The 21,304-nt window shown below is 42.3% G+C and overlaps 1 protein-coding gene across 3 annotated transcripts in view; it reads left to right on the plus strand.

Moving 5' to 3' along the window:
- Positions 1–911: 911 nt before the first annotated feature.
- Positions 912–21,304, plus strand: part of neto1l (neuropilin (NRP) and tolloid (TLL)-like 1, like) — a 118,254-nt gene continuing 97,861 nt past the window's right edge. For all 3 annotated transcript variants that reach the window (XM_055183043.2, XM_055183045.2, XM_055183044.2), the window contains exons 1-4: positions 912–1,838; positions 2,430–2,483; positions 2,566–2,700; positions 3,067–3,315. In XM_055183043.2, coding sequence (XP_055039018.1) covers positions 1,811–1,838; positions 2,430–2,483; positions 2,566–2,700; positions 3,067–3,315 — 466 coding nt within the window. In that variant the 5' untranslated portion in view covers positions 912–1,810. The remainder of the gene's footprint in view (positions 1,839–2,429; positions 2,484–2,565; positions 2,701–3,066; positions 3,316–21,304) is intronic.

A 21,304-nucleotide genomic window follows, 5' to 3' on the forward strand; every position in this document is an offset into this window, starting at 1 on the left:
GGCCGACTCCCTTTTTTAAAATGTTTTTCAAAAATCTTGCACCCCACCTTTAAGTGAATAGAAAAAAAAGACTGGTGTATCATATGCACGCAAAATTGAAATTTGGTATTGCAAGACTTTTCACACTGTGTGCTGTTTATACACATTTCCATGCACATCTCAAAAAAGTAGGGTTTAGCAAAATTTCATTTTATTCATTTTAACTATGATAATAGGCATCTTTTTCACTTATGTTGGGTACTGACAACTATAAGATCCTTAAACATAAAGATGCTTAAGGTCTTTACAGGGATGCCAAACAGTTTTTCAAAGAACTATTTAGTTTAAAGTTCTCTATTTTTCTTTAATTCTTTTTTATTTAAGGATGATTTATTGATTACAAAAACCTTTTTTGAAACAGAAAGCGTTGTTCTGATGTTAAAGGTTCTTTATAAAACCATTTAGCCAAAAATGGCATCATGAAGCACTCCTATTTTTTTTTAAGAATGTTATGAATGTTTAAAATGGTTTGGAATGCTTTGAAAAGAAGAGTTAAGGGAAATGAAACAGTACTACTAACATATATTTAAAATCATAAAAACCAAAGGTTTGATTTGATTTAAAAATTTTAAAAAGACTATCGAGGAAAAACAAACTGCATAAGCTTAGCAGCCAAAATAATAACACATTTAAAAAGGTTTAAATAGGCTACTTCAAAAACTCTTCATGTAAATTCATTGATGATTTTCTTCTTGCTTATTTTTGGAAAAAAGCGCGTAATGAGGCAACTGCAAAACCCTCGGAGAGCGCAAGTTTATTAATGAATGAAGTTATCATTTTTATTAATTAAAATTTATTCTAAAAAAAAGTGACTGTCTGGTAGTAGCACCCCACATAAGTCCTCATGACTGTATAGTGTGTGCATACTTCATTACTTTACTCCGGACCGAACATGTCCGCAGGCTGCAGATGTTCCTCGCCAATCCAACACTGCAGGTACATTTATGGCTTGGGGATGCTGATGGGAGTCGTGGCTCTCTAGATAGCCATCTCCTTCGCTGCTTTATTCCCCAGCCTTACACAGTGCAATTTTTCTGCTTACCCCAATATTTTGCTGTAGCTGTTTTGGTTGCATCCCGCAGTCTGCCCGGCTTTACATTGCGTTTTCAAGAACATCATCTAAAATGGATTACAGACCTTCATGACGAACAGTCATGTTTGCCGCCGCATCCTTTTAAGCTGTTGACATAACATAATGAATGGCCAGTTGCCAGAGAGGAGCGATGGTATGAATTAACTCTGAGGTTGAGGAAAGCAGAGGCGCATGACTGGAAAGGTGGTTTGTATTGCGTACCCTATCGAGGAAACACAGGGAAAGGGTTTTATGAAACCCATTACGAGTTTTCTTCGCGAAGTTGCCTCAGCTTTGTTTTGTAAAGGAGCGAAACGATGCGCAAATGGATAACTGTTCCATAGAGATGGATGGAAGATTTGGCAACCTTTCCCCTGTATGAATCTTTTCATGGTAACATTGGAAAGGTGGAACGAGCGGGAAAGCTAATGACGGACCTATTAATCCATCACCAGAGGGGTTTGGAAACGTTTGGATGGAAATCGTGCGGATGTTTAAATCTTGTTTTATACGAAACTACCAATGAATAGTTGTGGATAACTGGAGTCTCCGTAACCGAATCGACTACAGTGAAATGAATGAAAGGGCTGTGAAATGTTGACATATTCGCTGTGATATTGCAAATCTCGATATTTTCTTCTGAAAGTATTCCCATCTAAATGGAATTAGTTGAGAAAGCGCTTTGTGAAAGGAATAGACATGGTACATGGGAACAGGTTCCTTCACGGTAAGTCCAGCTGTCGGTTAACTTCGCTCTTCTATCCGCTTAATTTTACGCATGAGGTGTATTTGCATTTACCGGGGTCTTACACGTGCCTGTCTGTATTCCTGCTGGAACTTTATTTGTAATTTTTAACCGGTTTAAATCCTTTATTAAAATCGTTTAGTGGTATGCAGTTGCACGTGCATCATGGCATTATATTGAGGATTTTTTTGCTACAGTTGTGCCAATCATCTTTTCTTTTCTAAACTCGCATCTAATTCAATTAGCATGCTTGCATTAGCTTATTATTTTCGTGTTTATATAGCATTTCATTTATTTGAATAACTATGTGTACGCGTAACCTTATTTAGATTTACATTTACGCATTTGGCTTTGATCCAAAGTGCACCAGCATGTGTGTTCTCTAGGTTTCGAACCGGCAACCGTTTGCGCCGCTAACGCAATGATGCACATGCCTGCTTATTTTTTATTAATGCACTTCCATACATCTATACTTAATAGCACTACTATTCAATTAAGCTTGATGGATGCTACAGCTCAGTTTCCATGAGTTATAATAATTCAATGCTGTTTTGATTTTTATTTCTGTCGCAGTTGTTGCAGGTCTTCTCATGCTTGGGTTGTCTGGGGCAACAAAGAAGGAAGCAGGTAATGATGTTGTGTCACACAAAATAGCCACCCACTCTCCATCTTTCCTGGCAATCTCTGACATGTGACTGCTCTCTTTCAGTGAAAAACAATTCAGGAGTGCAGCCGGCAGGTCAGTGTGGTACCTGGGTCAAAGAACCAGAGGGAGGCCTCTTCACCTCACCCAATTACCCAAACAAATATCCACCAGAGCGAGAATGCATCTACATCATTGAAGGTACAAACCTTCGTGTGGCAAATGGATCTTGAACATAAATCCATCATGTGACGATTGGTTGGTCGGTGGGGGTTGTTTATATTGCACGTTCAATAGCACAATGGAGCATTCAGTTCATTATAAATGCTATGCCGCACAAATATGATGTTAGTAAACATTATTATGGTTTTCATTTGCATTAATAGAATAAATTACGTGTTAACCGAAAGCATATTGTTATTAGCATTTTGTACTGACAGTCATTTTTACACCACTAGAATTAAATGTATGTGAGTGCACAACCCTTTCCATGTAAACAATGTCAAACAAATGACATCATCCGTCATCGGTTACAGCTGTCAATCATCATGTTTGTTTTCCTTTCAGCTCCCCCGAGACAATGCATTGATCTTTTCTTTGATGAAAAGTATTCAATTGAACCTTCATGGGAATGTAAATTTGACCACATCGAAGTGCGGGACGGGCCCTTTGGTTTTTCTCCAATAATTGGACGCTACTGCGGCCAACAGAACCCTCCATATATCAGATCGAGTGGCCGCTACCTATGGATAAAATTTGTTGCTGATGGTGAATTGGAAGCAATGGGATTTTCTGCAAGCTACAATTTCACAGCAGGTATTATATATACAGTTTTATACTTCACGGTGGACCATGATTTTTAATCACAAGAGCTCCTCTAGTCTGATTTTCTGGTGTCGATAATGTTTATGATTGTGATATGTTATTTTCTAGCCTGATGGCATTGAGTTGAATGATTTGGCTTTGCCTGTTGGTCTTTAAGAGTACTGGAACCGGTTCGGAAACCTGGTTACCTCAGGGTATAGTTATCCCCTGCAGGCTGACTTGAATCCTTGATGCAATCAGTAGTTGCCCTTCAATATCCAAGCCTATAATTCATGTAGCAATTATTGTGGGATTCGAGTTGTTTATGTCAATGAAAATTAAGTAAACTTGATCCATAATGAATCCTGGCAATCCTTCCCAGGGATTGCTTTAATGATCGCCAGTTTGATGCCATTTGATAAGAACAACAATTCATTGCACTTATCATGCATTTTCAAAGGAATCCCTCGAAATCCCTTAATCATGCAAAAGCTCAAAATGTTGTATTCATTGCACTCTGGTGGACATCTAGTTTAAGTGGTGCTAGAATTAACTCTTTAATTCACACTCACCATGATTAAAATATTTTTTTAAAAATATGCCTGAATGAAACGTGATACCTACCACTAAGTTTAATAGAGTAATGCTTGTGCAGATGGAACGATGAGATATGTGATCAATGTCAAAATGTGTACATTGAAATTTAAAGAAGAGGCCTAAATACTGGAGATGAATTGCACAGCTGTGGCTCTGGGTGCATGAGAAAGTAGCACACAACTGAAGGCAACACAGATTTAGAGTCGTCTTTGAGAAATGAGTTATAAGCCACTGCTTTTTCCCATCTTATTGTGAGTCAGGGCGGAAATTCTTTTAGCAAGTTTGGAAAAAACGTTCAGCCTGAATGGCTCCACAGCTTGCCGAGGAAGAAAGCTCGGCTTCCTTTAGCCTTGATAAGGAATATCAGTGGCATATAATTTACATAATTAAGAAGATAAAAAGTCCCTAAATTCACTTCCCTTGTTGTCAGAAAAAAGCAAAGAGCGCGTCTGCTGTGCTACAGCCAATGGTAACACATGCTAATGCAGAAGGTGCCACAGATGAATGAAAAGCAGGGGATAAGGAGGAGTACAAATTAGATGTGGCAAATTACATGCATGTGTTGGATGTGCTATATTCGATCCCCCGGGATTTTTGCATTTTATCATTACAGGATGAAGCATTGGTGTATTTAAATGAGAATGTATGCTACTAAAATGGTCACTTAATCAAAGCTCTGCTAGTATGCAGTAAAAACGTAGGAATTTAGTAAATTGTCTTCCTTTATCAAGCCAGGACTCTGGCAACACTAGTACTGATATTTCCAGCATCAGACCTCATAAATCCTGTGCTTGCTTGCTTTAGCAATCTCAGGTCCAACTGATGTATGGCTCTGATTTCAAGATTTGTATTTTTGCAAAGATGTACTGCAAGGCACTCCTAGTCCAAAAAGATCTAGTGATACCACACAATGAATCTGGTAGCAAGTCATGTGACCAAAAGTTTGAGAAGGCTTGTTCAACTCTAATTTTGACTTGCTCTCACATCGCATGAAGTCAAACACACCTATTGGTATACCTGGGTGATTCTCACGAAAACTTGGTTTTAAAAATGTCAAGCATGAAAATGTAAAAATTGCTTAAATTTACTTTTTTAAAAACTTTTACTTATCATTTAACACTTTTTGTAACATCATTTAAAAAAATAGTCCTAAAAAATCTCATTACCGCAACAGTCAGAAAACATCAACACTGACATATTTTCAAAATGACATGACAAACCTGAAAGAACATAATTTGGAGATTCTGCACATGCATTTAAAATCAAAGTATTATGCTTCTATTAATTAAATTAACATTTAAAAAGCATATGTTGCGGTAATGATAATCAAAATGACATGTAAGCATTCTGACAAGACAATATTTCAAATTAAATGTAAAAAAATGATCTTACCTGGTAGCCATCTTGAAGTAACTCGTCCATGTGCTTGGTCACTCAAAATCAAACTTTATTAAAATTCTGTATGTGTGCTTAAACTGTTCTCAAAAAGTGTTGCGGAGGATGAGAACATCAGGCATGGACACATAATTTTCCTAATTTTTCTTCATTATTATTATACATGAATATTCAGTAAATATTTTTTCTGTCATCTAAAGTAGTCTAGCAAAACATCCATTTATTTTTTTTCTTAATATTTTTTATGTTAATTTGATTAAATTACAACATAACGCATGTTCAAACACAGCCGGACACATTGCGGTAATGAGAATTTCAGCAGAAAATGAGATAAAATATACAATTATAAATTCTTATGTTGAAATCACACATTGTGCAAGGTAGAACACAGTATTGTGTTAATTCTGATGCTTTTTAATGTTACTATATTACACATTTTACAGCTAAAATCATTAGTGCCGTGGTGTTTCAATGGTTTTGTGAGAATCACCCACCTAGAAAAGTCTTTTTGTTCCCAAAAGAGTGACGGGTATACTTAGAAAGGTCATGTGACCAAAAAAGTGTACGGTACGCACATTTTTTAAAGTGTTTTTTTTTGGCCGAACTTTTCCTTTAATGCTCAAGTTTCCATATTTAATAGAAAAGTAATTAAAAGTGTCTTCACTGAAGGTTAGTTGCTACATCTGAAATTATAGATGCATGGTATAATCCATTGCCGAGCTCAGACGTTGGTTGGCTCTGCGATGGGAAAGTAGAATTAGGTGCACGATGTGTGTAATTACTTCCTCATATCGTGTTAAAATAAAATTGTGTGCACAGTTGTGTGCAGTCACACCTCGCTTTCAAATGCAATTATCATGCAAGAGTTGTATGAGAGTTTATTGGAGTAGACTAAGATCTCTATACAGTAGCAGGGTTTCCCAACCTGTTTTGTCGTGTTTACATGCACAGCCCCATCAGCAATGTGCAAGACCTGTGCCCGGTGGTTGTCACTTTCTTTTATAACCCTACTCTGCATCTACCTAACTGAATTAAGCAGTAAAAACAGGACACTCAAAAGTATTAAAGGAATTCTTCACGCGAATTAATAATATGAATATATTATTAAATTGGGTCACCTATGTAGTAGAAATGTAAAGTTTTTTTTAGAAATTGGTGCCTTCTAGGCCGAGAAAAGCCAGAAAATGTGTTTTTGGCTCATGTGGATAAAAACACCAAATCCCAGAATGCACTGCTTCGCTGCTCTACTAGGCCACGTCTACCGGTTCGATAGGGCAGGAGGGAGGGACATTCAACTAGGCTAGCTCATAGACTGTAAAAAAAGATGGACGACGCAATGTCGCCTCCCACCATTGTAATGAATTGAAGCAAAAAATGTCCGACCACGGTCGCCGCCATATTACGTAAAAACATCAGTTTGGAGCCAAGGCATGCGCAGAAGGAATCGTCCGTGGAGCCAGAGGCGGAGCCGCGGTATCAAACTTCCGCCCAAACACTCTCGCGGACCAATTCAACCACGCCAATCATAACGACACGCCCCGTTTCTATAGCATTAAATTAAATTACTAGCTAAAATGAAACTTATCACAATAATGAACACTTGAACATATATCAGCGTGATAACAACTACTTGAAAGGACAAAAAACATCTTTCGGAAACTTTTATTGGAAGTGTAAATAATTTTTTTATTTAGAGCAGAGTCCCATTCGTTTCAATGGAGAGGGCGGGGTTTATGACTTGTACTGCAGCCACCCACCGGGGGGGGGCGATCAAAGAGCCAGCAGCTTCACTTTTCAAGGCTTATGAGGCACACCCAGGCTAACTACCAGCAAGTTGACTCGAAAACTGAAATGACACCGGTTAACGTGAGTCTCTTTGACGAGTTAGTTGATAGATTATTTTAAATACTACCTTTTTCCCATGGAAATTGCTTTGTATTGGGATGTACAGTCAAAACCAGGAAAGGACACGCAGTAAGTTTCCATCATTTGCCGGTTTTGACGGTTTATAGACGTAAATATAACAACCATAGCTCAGCTGACGGATGTAAAAAACAAACAAAATACTCACTTTATACTCTGGCCTCCGTTTCTCCCTTTTTTGTACATCATTATGTCAGTATCAGTATTTCTTTCTACCATGCACAAATAAAAATTTCACTGAACTTTTGCTGTGTATTTGTAACAATGAGCACTCAAACACACCAAACCAACACTTACTAAAACACACACAAAAACAGATTATCTTTTAGTGCAGGCATAAAAATCGTCATTTTGTGTCAATCGGAGGACTTTTTTCCAGAACCAAAATACAGATATCTCTCCCCTCACAGGGACATGAGGGAGGGTCATTTAGAAATACTGCCGGGTTTCTACTGATACAAAGCTGAATGCTAAATCGGTGAAGTATCCCTTTAAGCTCTAGAGCAGTGGACATCAACCCTGTTCCTGTAGATCTACCCTACTGCATACTTTAGTTCCTACCCTGCTTCAACACACCTGCATCTAATATTTTAGGTAGCCATGAAAAGCTTGATTAGCAGGTTCAGTTGTGTTTGATTGGGTTGGAGCTAAACTCTGCAGGACAGTAGATCTCCAAAAACAGGGTTGGTGAACACTTCTCTAGAGTTTGTCAGTTGTTTCTGTTCATCCCACGTCTGCTTTATCCATCTGCCCACCCCACGTGCCTTGTCCTCTTCTTCTCACTATCTCAAAAACTCACACTCTCTGTCTCCTGAGTCTCACTTCCTTGTCTCCGGGGTTCGGCTGACCTTATTACCCCACCTCGTCTTTGCAAAAGATAAAGCTGTGTTACTAGACAAGATCTAGCTGGGTTAAATAACAAGGAGAGCGTCTCCCCTCATGTGCCTTTTCTGATCCCGCTGGCTGTTTGAAGCCTTTGTCCCAGCTGTAAACAGACGCAGAAGTAATAAGGAAAACAAGACGGACTGAAAAGCATTTCTGGGACTGCTTTCGTGATCCAGTGGCCATTTAATAACCTTGTTTGGGAAAGCCTCATGTGGCCCATTCATTTTTTTTCAACAGCTTTGTTGGATGCAGTGAGAAGTCTTCTGAAGGAAGTTATATAAGAGAAATGAGTTGAGAGCAGTCCATTAGATTGAAATGTCAAACACAGCGAGGCCCAATTAATAAAACAGGACTTTTGTGGGCATTTGTATTTGTGGTTTATGTGGTATCTGATGGTTTATGGGTCCTTGTTTACCCCATAAACCTTGACTGTCACTTTATACATTTTTGTTGATGTGATGTAATATAATATGTTATTATATAATGACTTATGCAATTATTTTATAATTAGAACTGTAACACTACTGGGAATCATTGACTAAAGTTGCTTCTGCTATGTGATCACAAAAATTTGTCCAGTGGCTAGAGATAATTTTTTAGTGTTTACATAGGGTGGCCTTACATGCCATTCTTCCCGGACAAGTCCTGGCCAGGATTTCGGTTGGTTTGCACCGGGAACAATGGCACGTACGGTCACCCTATGTTTACATATTAGAAATTGCCATTTTTAACCATTGCTAAGGAGTTTAAGCCCATTGCCAAGGTGTTTTACCTGGTTGTTCCCTACTGAAAAATCCAGCTAAGACCAGCATAAGCTGGTGAGCTGGTTTTAGCTGGCCCCCAGCTTGGTTTTATCTGGTTTTGCTGGTGTAGGAAGCTGGTTTTGCTGGTGTAGCAAGCTGGCCTAGTTGTGTTTTGGTCACATTTTAAGCTGGTCTAGCTGGACTTAGCTTTTCATGCTGGAAAACCAGCTGGCCCACCAGCATGACCAGCTTTGTCAGGCTGGGAGGACCAGCGTAAACCACCTTAAACCAGCTAAAACCAGCTACCAGCTTATGCTGGTTTTAGCAGAATTTTTCAGTAGGGTTAGCTGTTGCTATGCCATAGAAGCCGGTTGTTAGCATGATTTACCATGATGTTAGCATAATTTGCCATGATGATAACATGATTTCCATGATGCTAGCATAATTTACCTTGATGTTAACATGATTTACCATGGTGTTAGCAGATTTACCATGATGTTAACATTATTTACCATTATGCTAGCATGATTTACCATGATGCTAGCATGATTTACCATGATGCTAGCATGTTTACCATGATACTGGCACAATTTAGCATGATGTTAGCATGATTTATTATGATGTAGTCTCAGCCTCAGACGTCACGCCCACAAACGGTTGGCTAAACGTCTCATGTTTTTCGTACACTTTCCTGGAAACCCTGTGAGAATGTCAAAGTCGTCTTTGATTGGTTGAAATAAACCGGATTTCCAGGAGTGTCGCGATTAGTTTCGGTCCCTGGAAAACAAAGCTCCATGAGGAAGAGAATCAGTCGTGTTCACGTGGATAATAATGAGCAGTTATCATGATCAGCTAAACATTAGATTCTCAAAAATTTGCAAAGTTCGCAGCATAGACTCTCTAAAAGACGTCCAAGAGTTTTGCTTGAGGCAGTTAGTGGAGTCAAAAAGTTCGGTTCTCCTGAATTGCTTGTATGTGTTAAAAAGTGAAGAGATATGCTTCAAACAGATGTTTAATGGGAGCGTCTCCTTGGTGTGGTTGTTGATGAAGTGCATAACATTGTTCTATGGTGAGTAATGTTGTTTACGTAGATGCCATTCGGTTGCAGCTGGTTATTTCAATAACTGACTTGTTGCCAGCCGGCTCGTTATTGTGGGGAGTCCGAAACGTGACGCTAGACGAAACAAACTGTGATTGGTTATTTGACATGTCGGTCAAACAGCACGTGGGCGGGCTTTGTCGAGAAAAAGCAGCAAAAAACATCAGACCTTCAGTATTGAAGGTCTGGCTACGCGAGACTAATTATGACGTAGCATGATTTACTATGATGCTAGCATGATTTCCCATGATGCTACCACAATTTAGCATGATGTTAGCATGATTTACTATGATGTAGCAGGGTTTCCATGATGTTAGTTGATTTCCAATGATGCTAGCATCTTTAAAGATGATAATATGGTTTTAACATGATTAACATGTTGCTAGTATATTTTAGTTGTCTTTATGTCTGAGAGATAATCGCTATTAGCAAGTAGCACCTCAATGCTATAATGTGTAGCATGTTTGAAATCCTGTTTGCAAATATCAAAAGAGCCAAAATAACAAGTAAATTTAGATTTGTTCTTGGTTGTACTGTTTTTAAAAAGTCTTTCTTGTGTAAGGGCTGGTTCCATTATGTATTGTTGTGCATATTGTTGCACTAAAATTATCATTCACAGCACTCATAACCACATGCTTCAAACTCATAATGAATAATATTCATTATTCATATTCACTGTTCTATTTTTACACTCAAATGATGCAGCAAATCAGAAATAAGTACTGTAATCTCAGATTCAATAATAGCCTACAGATAAGGTTCTGATGTAGTGGGGGTATTTGATCTCCTAATTTGTGGTCTGTAGATTGTATTGACTTTAAATCATTGTAATGACATCTGAGATTAGAAAAGAGAGCTGGATATATGGCTCCTCTGTCCACATGGCCTCTATATAGTATTGAAGTGTGATGGATTCAAACCCGAAAAATTGAAAATTGAACCTAGGGAATGAACTTTGGTACATTCAGGAGGCCACATTTTCCCACCACATACCTTTTCTCAGGTCTGATAAAGCCTGAGAGTGCAGAAGTCTACTGTATAATCGATGTTTTAGCCTCTGGGAGTCTAAATAGATTTAGAGTCCAATGTGGCAAAACTTCATCTTCATCTCAAGATTATTATTTTACGATGGTTTGGCATACTCCCCCTTTATTATTATTATAGATCAGAACAGTGATTAGATGGGAGACATCACAAATAAATTGATAAATGTGCATTTTCCATTAGCAACCAATTATAAAGATATCATATCAATTATAATTTTGATCATTATGGGGCGGTTTCCCGGGCAGGGTTTAGATTAATCCAGGACTAGGCCTTAGTTATATTAGGACATATAAGTAGTTTTTAGAAACATATCTTACAAAAACAATACAGGTGTGCAAAACAAGGGTACTGATATATGTTAAGATGTGTCACTGCACAGTGTTTTTAAATTAAGGCAGCTCAAACGTGCATTTTAGTCTGGGACAAGGATAAGCCATGTCCAGGAAACTGCCTCCAAAATCATACTGCTTTAGTATGCTCCTTTTATTTGTTTCATGGGACAACTCAGTACGATTTACCAGTTCAGCAATGCCTCAAAATTACATAGCTTTACTGGAATAAACTGCTTTTCCCACAATGTCTGGTGAATTGTACACTTTACTATGGCAGCATCACTACCCATTATAATATCTTGGAAGCTCTTTGTGGAAAATTGCACACTTAGTGTTTCGCTTCAGATGCTACAGCGAGGATTAATCAGAAAAGAGGCACACAAAATGCTGTTCCCTTCTGAAAATGGATTTAGTTGTGGGTGATTCAGTATACAGGAAGAAACATTTATGGGTTTTGCACTGTGAAGTCTGAACAACATAAAATTTGATGAGTGCAAACACAGCAGGGAATCTAAATGAGAAAACAAATGTGGAAAACATAAATTAATGTATCTCTTGAAAACATCGCCCTGAACATATCCATCATGTCAGAGGAAGACAAGAAATTCATAGAATAGGTGGAAATAATTCTGGGTGTTTCTTCAAAGGTGAAGACTTATCATTTTGTGGACTTTTTAAAAGGAAACTAGCTTAGAACAGCATTGGAATTATTAAAAGAAAACACCACAGTTTTTCAATATTTTACTATGTTTTTACCTCAACTTAGATGAATTAATACATACCAATTTTTTAATGCGTGCAATTTTAATCTTTGCACACTTCTTGAATTTGTTAGCATTTAGCCTAGCCCCATTCATTCATATGGCTCCAAACAAAAGTTTTATTTTGTGCCACCATACTTACTCATGTAACTACTCATGTAATAGTCATTAGGGAAAACAGTGTTTGGTGGCTTCTAAATTCATCCCTTTTGGAGCCATAGGAATGAATGGGGCTAGGCTAAATGCTAACACATTCATGAGGTGCTGTACAAAGATTAAAAGTGCACGCATTGAATAAAGATAGGTATGTATTAGCTCATCTAAGTTGAGGTAAGAACATAGTAAAATATTGAAAAACGTCTCGGTTACGGATGTAACCCTCGTTCCCTGAAGGAGGGAACGGAGACGTCACGTCGTGACCGACGAATTGGGAGCTCGCTTAGAGAGACCAATCTGCTTCGAATACTACTAAAACGCCAATGAACTTGGCATTGAGATATTTGCATAATGCTGGCGCCGCCCCGCCAGGTGCGTATATAAGGCGCACGTGCAAATAGGGAAATCAGCTTCTGTTCGCTGAGAAAGCCGGAAGGTGACCGGCCTAAACAGCAGGTGGCAGCACCTGTGGCGACGGGACGTGACGTCTCCGTTCCCTCCTTCAGGGAACGAGGGTTACATCCGTAACCGAGACGTTCCCTTTCAGTCGGTCACTACGACGTCACGTCGTGACCGACGAACTGGGAAACCCTACTAAAACGCCACTAGGGGCTGACCTCTTCCAGTGTCTGCATAAAGCCCTCCGGTTCCACTTAAGGATAGGAGAATTAGGTTTTAAGGCAGAAGGCCGGGCACTAGATGTTCCTTTAACCCACAGTAGTGCCAGCGACTGGGAAGCGCCCTATCTGAGCGGTATAGGGACGCTGCGGAAGCCACCGCCCCGTTAAGGGCTATTGGTGGGCGAAAGTCAACCGTAGTTGAGGTAAATGACAGCCGTGGCTGTGTAAGCAAAGCAGTGCTCTGCTAAGGGAAACGTGGGCTGGTAGGATTAACCCCACGGAATAATACTCACAAAGGAACCCGTTGGGACACAATGTGGGGCCCTGGCCAAACACGTAGGTTCGTAAGAATACAGCTAGTGAAAGGCTGACAGCCAATGCTCCGCAACAAAGGCTGTCAAGGCAGTGGAGAGAGCAAATCAAACCATTACGCATTTTTGCTCTGTTAGCCTTCCATACTGAAACTCAATTTGGAGCCTCAGTCGGAGGCTGCAAGCCGACTTGCGAGTCTGCTCTCCGTGTCCTCCCTGGTGAGGACAGAACACGAGAGGATACAGGCTCGATACGAACATTGTAGAATCTAATGAACGTATTAGGTGTCGCCCAACCAGCAGCTCTACAGATGTCTGTTAGCGAGGAACCACGAGCTAATGCCCAAGATGAGGCAACACTCCGAGTGGAGTGCGCTCTCAAATTAAAGGGGCAAGGAATGCCCTGCAAATTGTAAGCCAGGGCGATAGTATCAACTATCCAATGAGACATCCTCTGCTTAGTGACAGCTTTCCCTTTCTGCTGGCCACCATAACAAACAAAGAGCTGGTCTGAGGTCCTGAAGCTTTGCGTGCGGACCACGTAGAATCGCAGTGCGCGTACGGGGCACAACAAAGCCTCGGTTGGGTTTGCCTGCTCCAAAGGCAACGCTTGCAAGCTCACCACCTTATCTCTGAAGGGAGTGGTGGGAACTTTGGGCACGTAGCCTGGTCTGGGTCTTCAGTGAGACAGCAGGACCAAACTAAAAGCACGAATCGTCAACAGAGAATGCATGTAAATCTCCTACTCTCTTCATGGAGGCCAATGCTAGCAGGGTCAGAGCTTTCATTGATAAAAACTTCAGACTCGCAAACTGCAAAGGCTAAATCGGAGACCTAAAGGCTTCAGCACCATGGACAGGTCTCAGGAAAAAAGAGGGAGGGCGCGAGGGTTTTAGCCTGCGAGCGCCTCTTTAAAATGTAATAATTAAATCATGCTGGCCAACTGATAGCGGCGATATCAATTTTAATGGCGGAGGGACAGCCTACCATCTAACCCATGTTAAAGATATAAAGCATAATGTTAAAGGGCATTCTCTGGGTCCTCGCGTTGCGAAGAGCACCGGGTGACGAAAAGGTTTCATTAAGCGCGTAAGCCCGTCCTGTGGACGGTGCTCGAACCGCGTCGATGGTGTTAGATACCGCTTGCGATAAATCACCTAAACCTTGCGCGCGCTCAACGACCGTACATGGATATCCACAGGTCGGGGCGCGAGTGCCAAATGTGCCCCTTCCTAAGAAAGAAAGTCCTTCCTCAGGGGAATCGGCCAGGGAGGGCTGTCGCGAGGAGCATTAACTATGAAACCAATTCTTGGTCGTCCAGTACGGACGATTAATAAAAGGCTCTCCTCGTCCTGCCTGACTTTGCACAGTGTCTGCGCAATAAAGCTCACTGGAAGGAATGCGTATTTACGCACCCCCCGCGGTCAGCTGTGTGCCAACGCATCCACGCCGAGGCTGCCCTCGGTTAGTGAATAAAAAAGGCGACAGTGGGTATCGTCCGGCGACGCAAACAGATCTATCTACGCACAACCGAACTTCTTCCAAATTAGCTGGACCGTCTGGGGGTGGAGTCGCCATTCGCCGGGGGCGCAGCTCGGAAGCGCGTACCGCTGTATTGAGCGATCCCGGGATGTAAATGGCACGAAGGGACCTCAGATGCTTCTGACTCCAAAAGAGGAGATGACGAGCGAGATGCGACAGGTGACGAGAGCGCAAAACCGCCTTAACGGTAAATAACGCAACAGTCGCAAAGTTATCGGTGTCGACAAATACATCCTTCCCTCGCATCTCCATAGCGGAGCGTACAAGTCCCAGATATACAGCGCACCGCTCGCGGCAGTTGGGGTGCTATGCACACCCCAGACTGCAGGCCCGTCATACGTGGCTGAACATCCCGTGCTTAGGGCATCGCATGCTACAGAATGCCAGGAGACCCCTCAGAGGCATATCTTGTTCTATCAGAAATGCTGGGTCTACTACGGGGAAATTTAAATGACACGCAGGTGTAGTGTTTACACAATGTATGCCGGTGCGCCACGCTCTCCTCGAGACTCGATCGTAAAGCCAAACTGAAGCGGTCTCATATGACGCAGCTCGAACAGTGTCACGGCTGCAGCATGCTGTCATATGTCCAGGAGCTTCTGAAATTGTATCAGAGGGACCGCGTACTTCCCTCGAATTAAACCGAGGCAAGTCAGAACTGACTAGTTGCGCGCTCTTGTAAAACACGCCAATTAGTTGATCGAGTCTAATTCCATACTGAGAAAAAGGATCCTCTGCACGGGGCAAAGTTGCTCTTTCCCAGTCGACCTGATGACTTAAACGAGCGAGATGCCGAAGCATTAACTCTCTGTGTTCGCGCACGTCTGCCAAGAACGGGCTATTATAAGTCAACGTAAATAAAGCAGAATGCGAACAACGCTCTCTCTCTGATATTTTAATGCCGTGACTACCACTTTCATGGAGACACGGAGAGAGAGAGACAGCTCGAATGGTGTACTTAATATTAATATGCCCACCCCACGACGCAGAGCGAAAAAACGGTCTAAGGCGAGGGGAGATGGACACAAAAGTACACGTCTTACAGGTCTAAAGCTGCAACCGATCTGAATATTGAAATACGAGCCTCGGCGTTATCATCCAAAAAAGACCACCTCCGTAGAGCCGGGCGTAAATCAAATCGATCGTAACCCACCGCGTTTTTCGGGTACTATGAGATAAAGGCTGGAAAAACCTATCATCATATCATCATCTCGGTAAGAGGGACCGGCTCGATAATCCTTCGCCAGCAGGACATCGACTTATGCACGCAGTACATGTGCATCGGATACTTTCACTATAGTGAAACGAAAGCCCGAGAATTTCGGGGTTGTGCCGGTAATTGTATTTCGTAACCGAGGCGGATCGTGCGTAAAACCCAACGAAACGGGCTGGGAACTGAAGCCAAGCACCCAGGCACCGTACGAGGAGAATTAACGACACTACCAAAGTACCCGCGGTGGGGCAGCGAAGCGAGACAGGTGAGACTGCCGGTGCGTCTGCCGTGACAGCATAAGCATCACAGTATGTGTGTGTGTGACACTGACCTGAGCCCGCTGAGGGAAACGGTCGTCCGGTCTCCTCAGCTGAGGACGCAGACACCGAAGGGGTTGCTGGTGGTCCGGTCTCCTGAGTGGAGGGCTCGGACTCCTCAGAACACCCGCTGGCGATAGAGGAGAGGTAGGGTGAGCTGGTGTGTGCCCGCTCACGGCTCTCTCGATCCTCTGGAGACCTGGAGAGGGAAGAGGAATGCACTCTGTGTGTGGTTAGTGGGCACCGGCTAAACAGCCGGTGGAACATATGCAAACCAAGAATTTTCCACCCGACCCTCTATCGGGGGAAGGAGCGAATCACCGTCTCCTGAAGAGTGATCCTCTGCCAATCCAGGTCGCCCGCTTACTGGCCACTTAAACTCCCGATCTCACGGGAAGCGGCTAAGCGGGCGGGGCGAGCTGCTGACGACCGGTTCCCCCGCGCTGCCGAGATGGGGTCCAAAGAGGGGAACGGAGGTGGTCGCCGCAGGACGCCGACGGCGAGAGGCAGACTGAGGAACCGGCGTGGTGGTTTTTACCAAGGGCAGCTCTCCTTCGCCGGGGCATGACCACAGAGATCGCCTCAGTCTGCGCAGCGGAGCTGTACGACTCCACGGCCTCGCCGAAGAGGCCGGTCTGTGAGACAGGAGCATTCAAGAAGTTGTTCTCGCCTGCGTCCGTCAGCCAGACACAGCCAAAGGTGGCGATCTTGAACCACTGTCGTGAACATCGCACGACTGAAGGTCGCGGCTTCCCTCGTAAATCCTTGGTGAACCCGTAGCAACGTTAATGCGTGCAGGGCTGAAGCCGCCTCTCCGCATGCCTGACGGAATGCGCCCGTAACCGGACGACTATCTACAAACACGGGAGGGAAGGGTTGGGTGGTCCCTCCAGGAACGCAGCTGCATCGCAACCCCCCGCTCCACTGGAGGGTCCCTGCCCTTAGCGGCTCCATTGGTGAGGGAGGTGAGGGGTGAAAGCTGAAGCTGAACGGCCGGATGGCCGCAAACCACGTCAGCTCTTCGTGCCGTCGGAAAGAAAGGCACAGGAGCAGAGGACCGAGAGGCCCGAGCAGCTCCGAAATACCAATCACGTGGGCGGTACGGTTCGGGCGGAGAGGGGTTAACCCCTCCAACTCTACCATTACCGCCGCTCGAGCGGGCACGCCCGCCATCTCCGGAACGACTCCACTTCGGAGGAAAATTGGACACCCCTCTGATGCTGCAGAAGTGAACGGGACCAGAAGGAGGTCCAATGGATTCGGCAGACATCGTAGAACACGACTCTGCCGTCTCCACCGGAACCTCAACCGGCTGAGGATGAAAGGCCGGTAGGTGGAGGACGCATCCTCCGTCCTCCTCAGCGTAGTGATGCGAAGAGCGTCATGCGAGCACTTGACAGCCGCACCATGGCGGTGTCAGCACTGCAAAGACGCGGACAGCATTCCCGTAGAAACGTCAGTCGTCTCCGCAATCCAAGAGGGTTATGCTCTCACAGAGAGAACAAAAACTCTCCACGAGCGCAGCCTCAGAGTGCTTGATGCCCAAGCATGAAGACAGCGCTCGTGACCGTAACTGGAACCCTTATACCTCTCACATCCAAGATCGCACGGACGAAAAGCAATCCTGAAAAGGACGCTGATCTCCGAATATACGAGAGAGTGGCTGTCTTTAAAAAGACACAGAGCTCTCACGTATCACTCTTTTAGGGAAATCACTCTTTAGGTGCTCAGCTGATGATGCGCACAGGGAAAGGCAACGCACACACTAAACTCAAAACAAAAAATATGCAGAGCAGTGGAATACTGCGAGCGTCCGCTGTGTTAGTACTGCTTGTCAATCAACTTCAGCAACCGTTCCCAGAAGAGCAGATAGTAGCTTCTCAGTCAGATAAAGCCGGCTTTCGAAGCGAAAAAAGCTGATTTCCCTATTTGCACGTGCGCCTTATATACGCACCTGGCGGGGCGGCGCCAGCATTATGCAAATATCTCAATGCCAAGTTCATTGGCGTTTTAGTAGTATTCGAAGCAGATTGGTCTCTCTAAGCGAGCTCCCAATTCGTCGGTCACGACGTGACGTCGTAGTGACCGACTGAAAGGGAACGGTGGTGTTTTCCTTTAACATTTTTGACCAAGGAACACAAAACCAGTCATACGGGTCAATTGAATAAATAAACTGAATAAATTAGCTTTCCATTGATCTATGGTTTGTTAAGAACATTTTTGCTGAGATACAACTATTTGAAAAACTGAGGGTGCAAAAAATCTAAATATTGAGAAAACTGCCTTTAAAGTTGTCCAAATGAAGTACTTAGCAACACATAACTAATGAAATATTTTTTATGTATTTACGGCAGGACATTTACAAAATATTTTCATGGATCATGATCTTTACTCAAGTACCCTAATGATTTTTGGCATAAAAAATTATAATTTTGATCTATACAATGTATTGTTGGCTATTGCCACAATATACAGCATGACTGGTTTTGTGGTCCAAGGTCACATTTATGGATTTATTTGTCTCCTTTAGAGCAGTGCTTCCCAAACCTGGTCCTCTAGGCCCCCTGACAGAACGTTTTAGATGTCTTCTTATTTACAACACCTGATTCAATGTATCAGCCTACTTCAAAAATGGTAAACATGTCTCCCTAACAAGCTGATAAGTTAAATCAGGTGTGTCAAATAAGGAGACACCAAAACCCTTCTGGCCGGGGGGCCTCAAGGACCAGGACTGGGAACCACTGCTTTAGAGTATGCTTTGTTATTCCCGTACATTCACACCAAGCTGACAAAATTAAATGACGCACATTAAAAAGATTTCGTCATACAGTTATTTCTTGATTTGTCTTTATTTTTGTCACACAAATTTAATCTCAAGGCTCTTCACTGAAACGATTCATTGGCTTCATAAACGACTACACTATCTCCTTCCCCTTTCATGTGCATATACTGTACAAGACATGTGAATCCTTATTTCAAAACTGACTCTTGGGTCCAAGGCAAAAAAAATATTTTCCCTTTGTCATGAAAAATTCAGGTATGGCACAGTAATTCCTAAAGGAAATCTAATTTGCTTAAGTAAAGCTATCAGACTGAGTTGTTTGGCACAAGCTCCTGCAGACAAGGAGGAAAGGAACACCGGGGCTCCTTCATGTGTTGTTTATCTCCTGCAAACGAATTTGGCTGTTTGTATTGTTCTGTATCGGGGAACCAGGTGCAGTCTAGACTGGTTAATGGAGCATTGAATTGGTTTTAAAGAGCAATGCTTTTGTTGTAATTTAAAAACACCTATCTCTGTATATTATTATCATGCAAAGGCAATTTTGTAAGGTATTGTGTTTATGCAGACCTAATGCAGACAACGATTTTGTTCTCAATGACTTTTACGTTCACATGGAGGTCGCCAATCTCAACATCCTCCAAAACTAACCGTGTGTACTGGCACAGAATGTGTGCTGCTGGCTTATCAAAACCTACCTTTCACTCAAGGGATATCCAGTGTGTTTATCACAGCCACCAACCAAAACTTAAAAAATCCAATAGTACAATGTTATTTAGCTCCCAACATTTTTATCTCCCTGTCCTGGCCTGAGCCAATTACCCCCAAAATCAATACGTGGACTAAGTGTGCTTGCAGTCAGCATGGCGAGAGAGAAAAAGTGAGTGACTGAGTGAGAGAGAGAGAGAGAGAGAAAGAGAGAGAGAGGTGAAGACCTAACCTCCACACACACAATTCATTGGGTCTTAAAGACTCCATAAATGTACTTGACAGAAGCAGTTTTCTTTTCGTTTTGCACTTCTTTTCTATTGAAACAGGATGTTGGAAAGGGAAATACCACTGTACATTGAAAGTCTTGGTTATTTTTGTATAAATTACTTTTGGTTTATAACACACCAACCATAACCATGACCCATAAAATGCAACCACAGTGAAATCGCATTGGTGCAAAAGTATAAACCACATAGTAGCTGAACATGTTAAATTTGATATAACATCTGGTTGTGACAGACAACTGGAAGTTCATCACATTCTTGCTCAATACATTGCTTTTTAATCCTTTCATGATCTGTTTTTATACCTATCTTTTTTATGGTGTCATGCTTTAAGGCCCAGCAGCTAGAAACCCATGCTGAATTTAATCACATACAACATTCATCTCTTAACCCATCCATTCATAATGGCCTGCCTACGGTGTTCTGTATTATTATCGTCTTGCTAATCCTAACGCCCATTTAGACACTATATTGCAGGGTTGAGTACAATAGGTTAATGGTATTCTCACTGTCATGCAAAAGGTTTAGGTAAGATTTGCAGTGTTGCATCTTTAGAAACAAAAATTACTGTAATTGTGTATAATTTAGCATTTATGGACTTTGCACTGGCATGGTGTTAGTATGCAGATTCAAAAAGCCTCAGATAAGTGACTGAATGATAGTAAAATGAAGAATGCTTCAAAACAAATTACTTCTTGTTAAGAATCTGTCTAGAAAACTATTTAATAAAAAATGGATATTTACATTTTCTGAACATGATTGGTACATGTCCACGCAAAAAATGTTATTATGTGGTTATTTACATGTTTTTTTATTCGTATAATTCAGACATTGAGTGTGTTTACATGCACAGAATAAGCGAATAACTATCAAAAATCTGCTTATTACAGAAAACTGTTTTCATGCGTTTAGTTTACTCGCTTCATTCGCGTGTGAAAGTCGCATGTGAAATTCTAGTAATTCGAAGGCATTCATGTGGAAATTCGCCTCATGGGAGGGGCCTCTGCAACTCTGCTCGCTTCCTGCAATCACATCACTACTAGAGCAAGCTCCTGATTGGTTAACGCAGCGTGATTTTCTGCCCAAGTTCAGATTTTTTAACTTGCGCGTTTTCCGCTGCAACGCGGCAATTCGCGTGAACTAGACGCGCAAATGAGGTGGATTCGTGTCTACTGCGCTGCGCTAAACGCCTCATTCACTCCGCAAAACCTCCAGACGCGCATAAACGCGTCTGTACATTGACTTAACATTAAAATCACTTGCGCTTAACACCTCTACCTCAGCTG

This window comes from Misgurnus anguillicaudatus, chromosome 25, assembly GCF_027580225.2.
Source record: "Misgurnus anguillicaudatus chromosome 25, ASM2758022v2, whole genome shotgun sequence".
Taxonomy (NCBI): domain Eukaryota; kingdom Metazoa; phylum Chordata; class Actinopteri; order Cypriniformes; family Cobitidae; genus Misgurnus; species Misgurnus anguillicaudatus.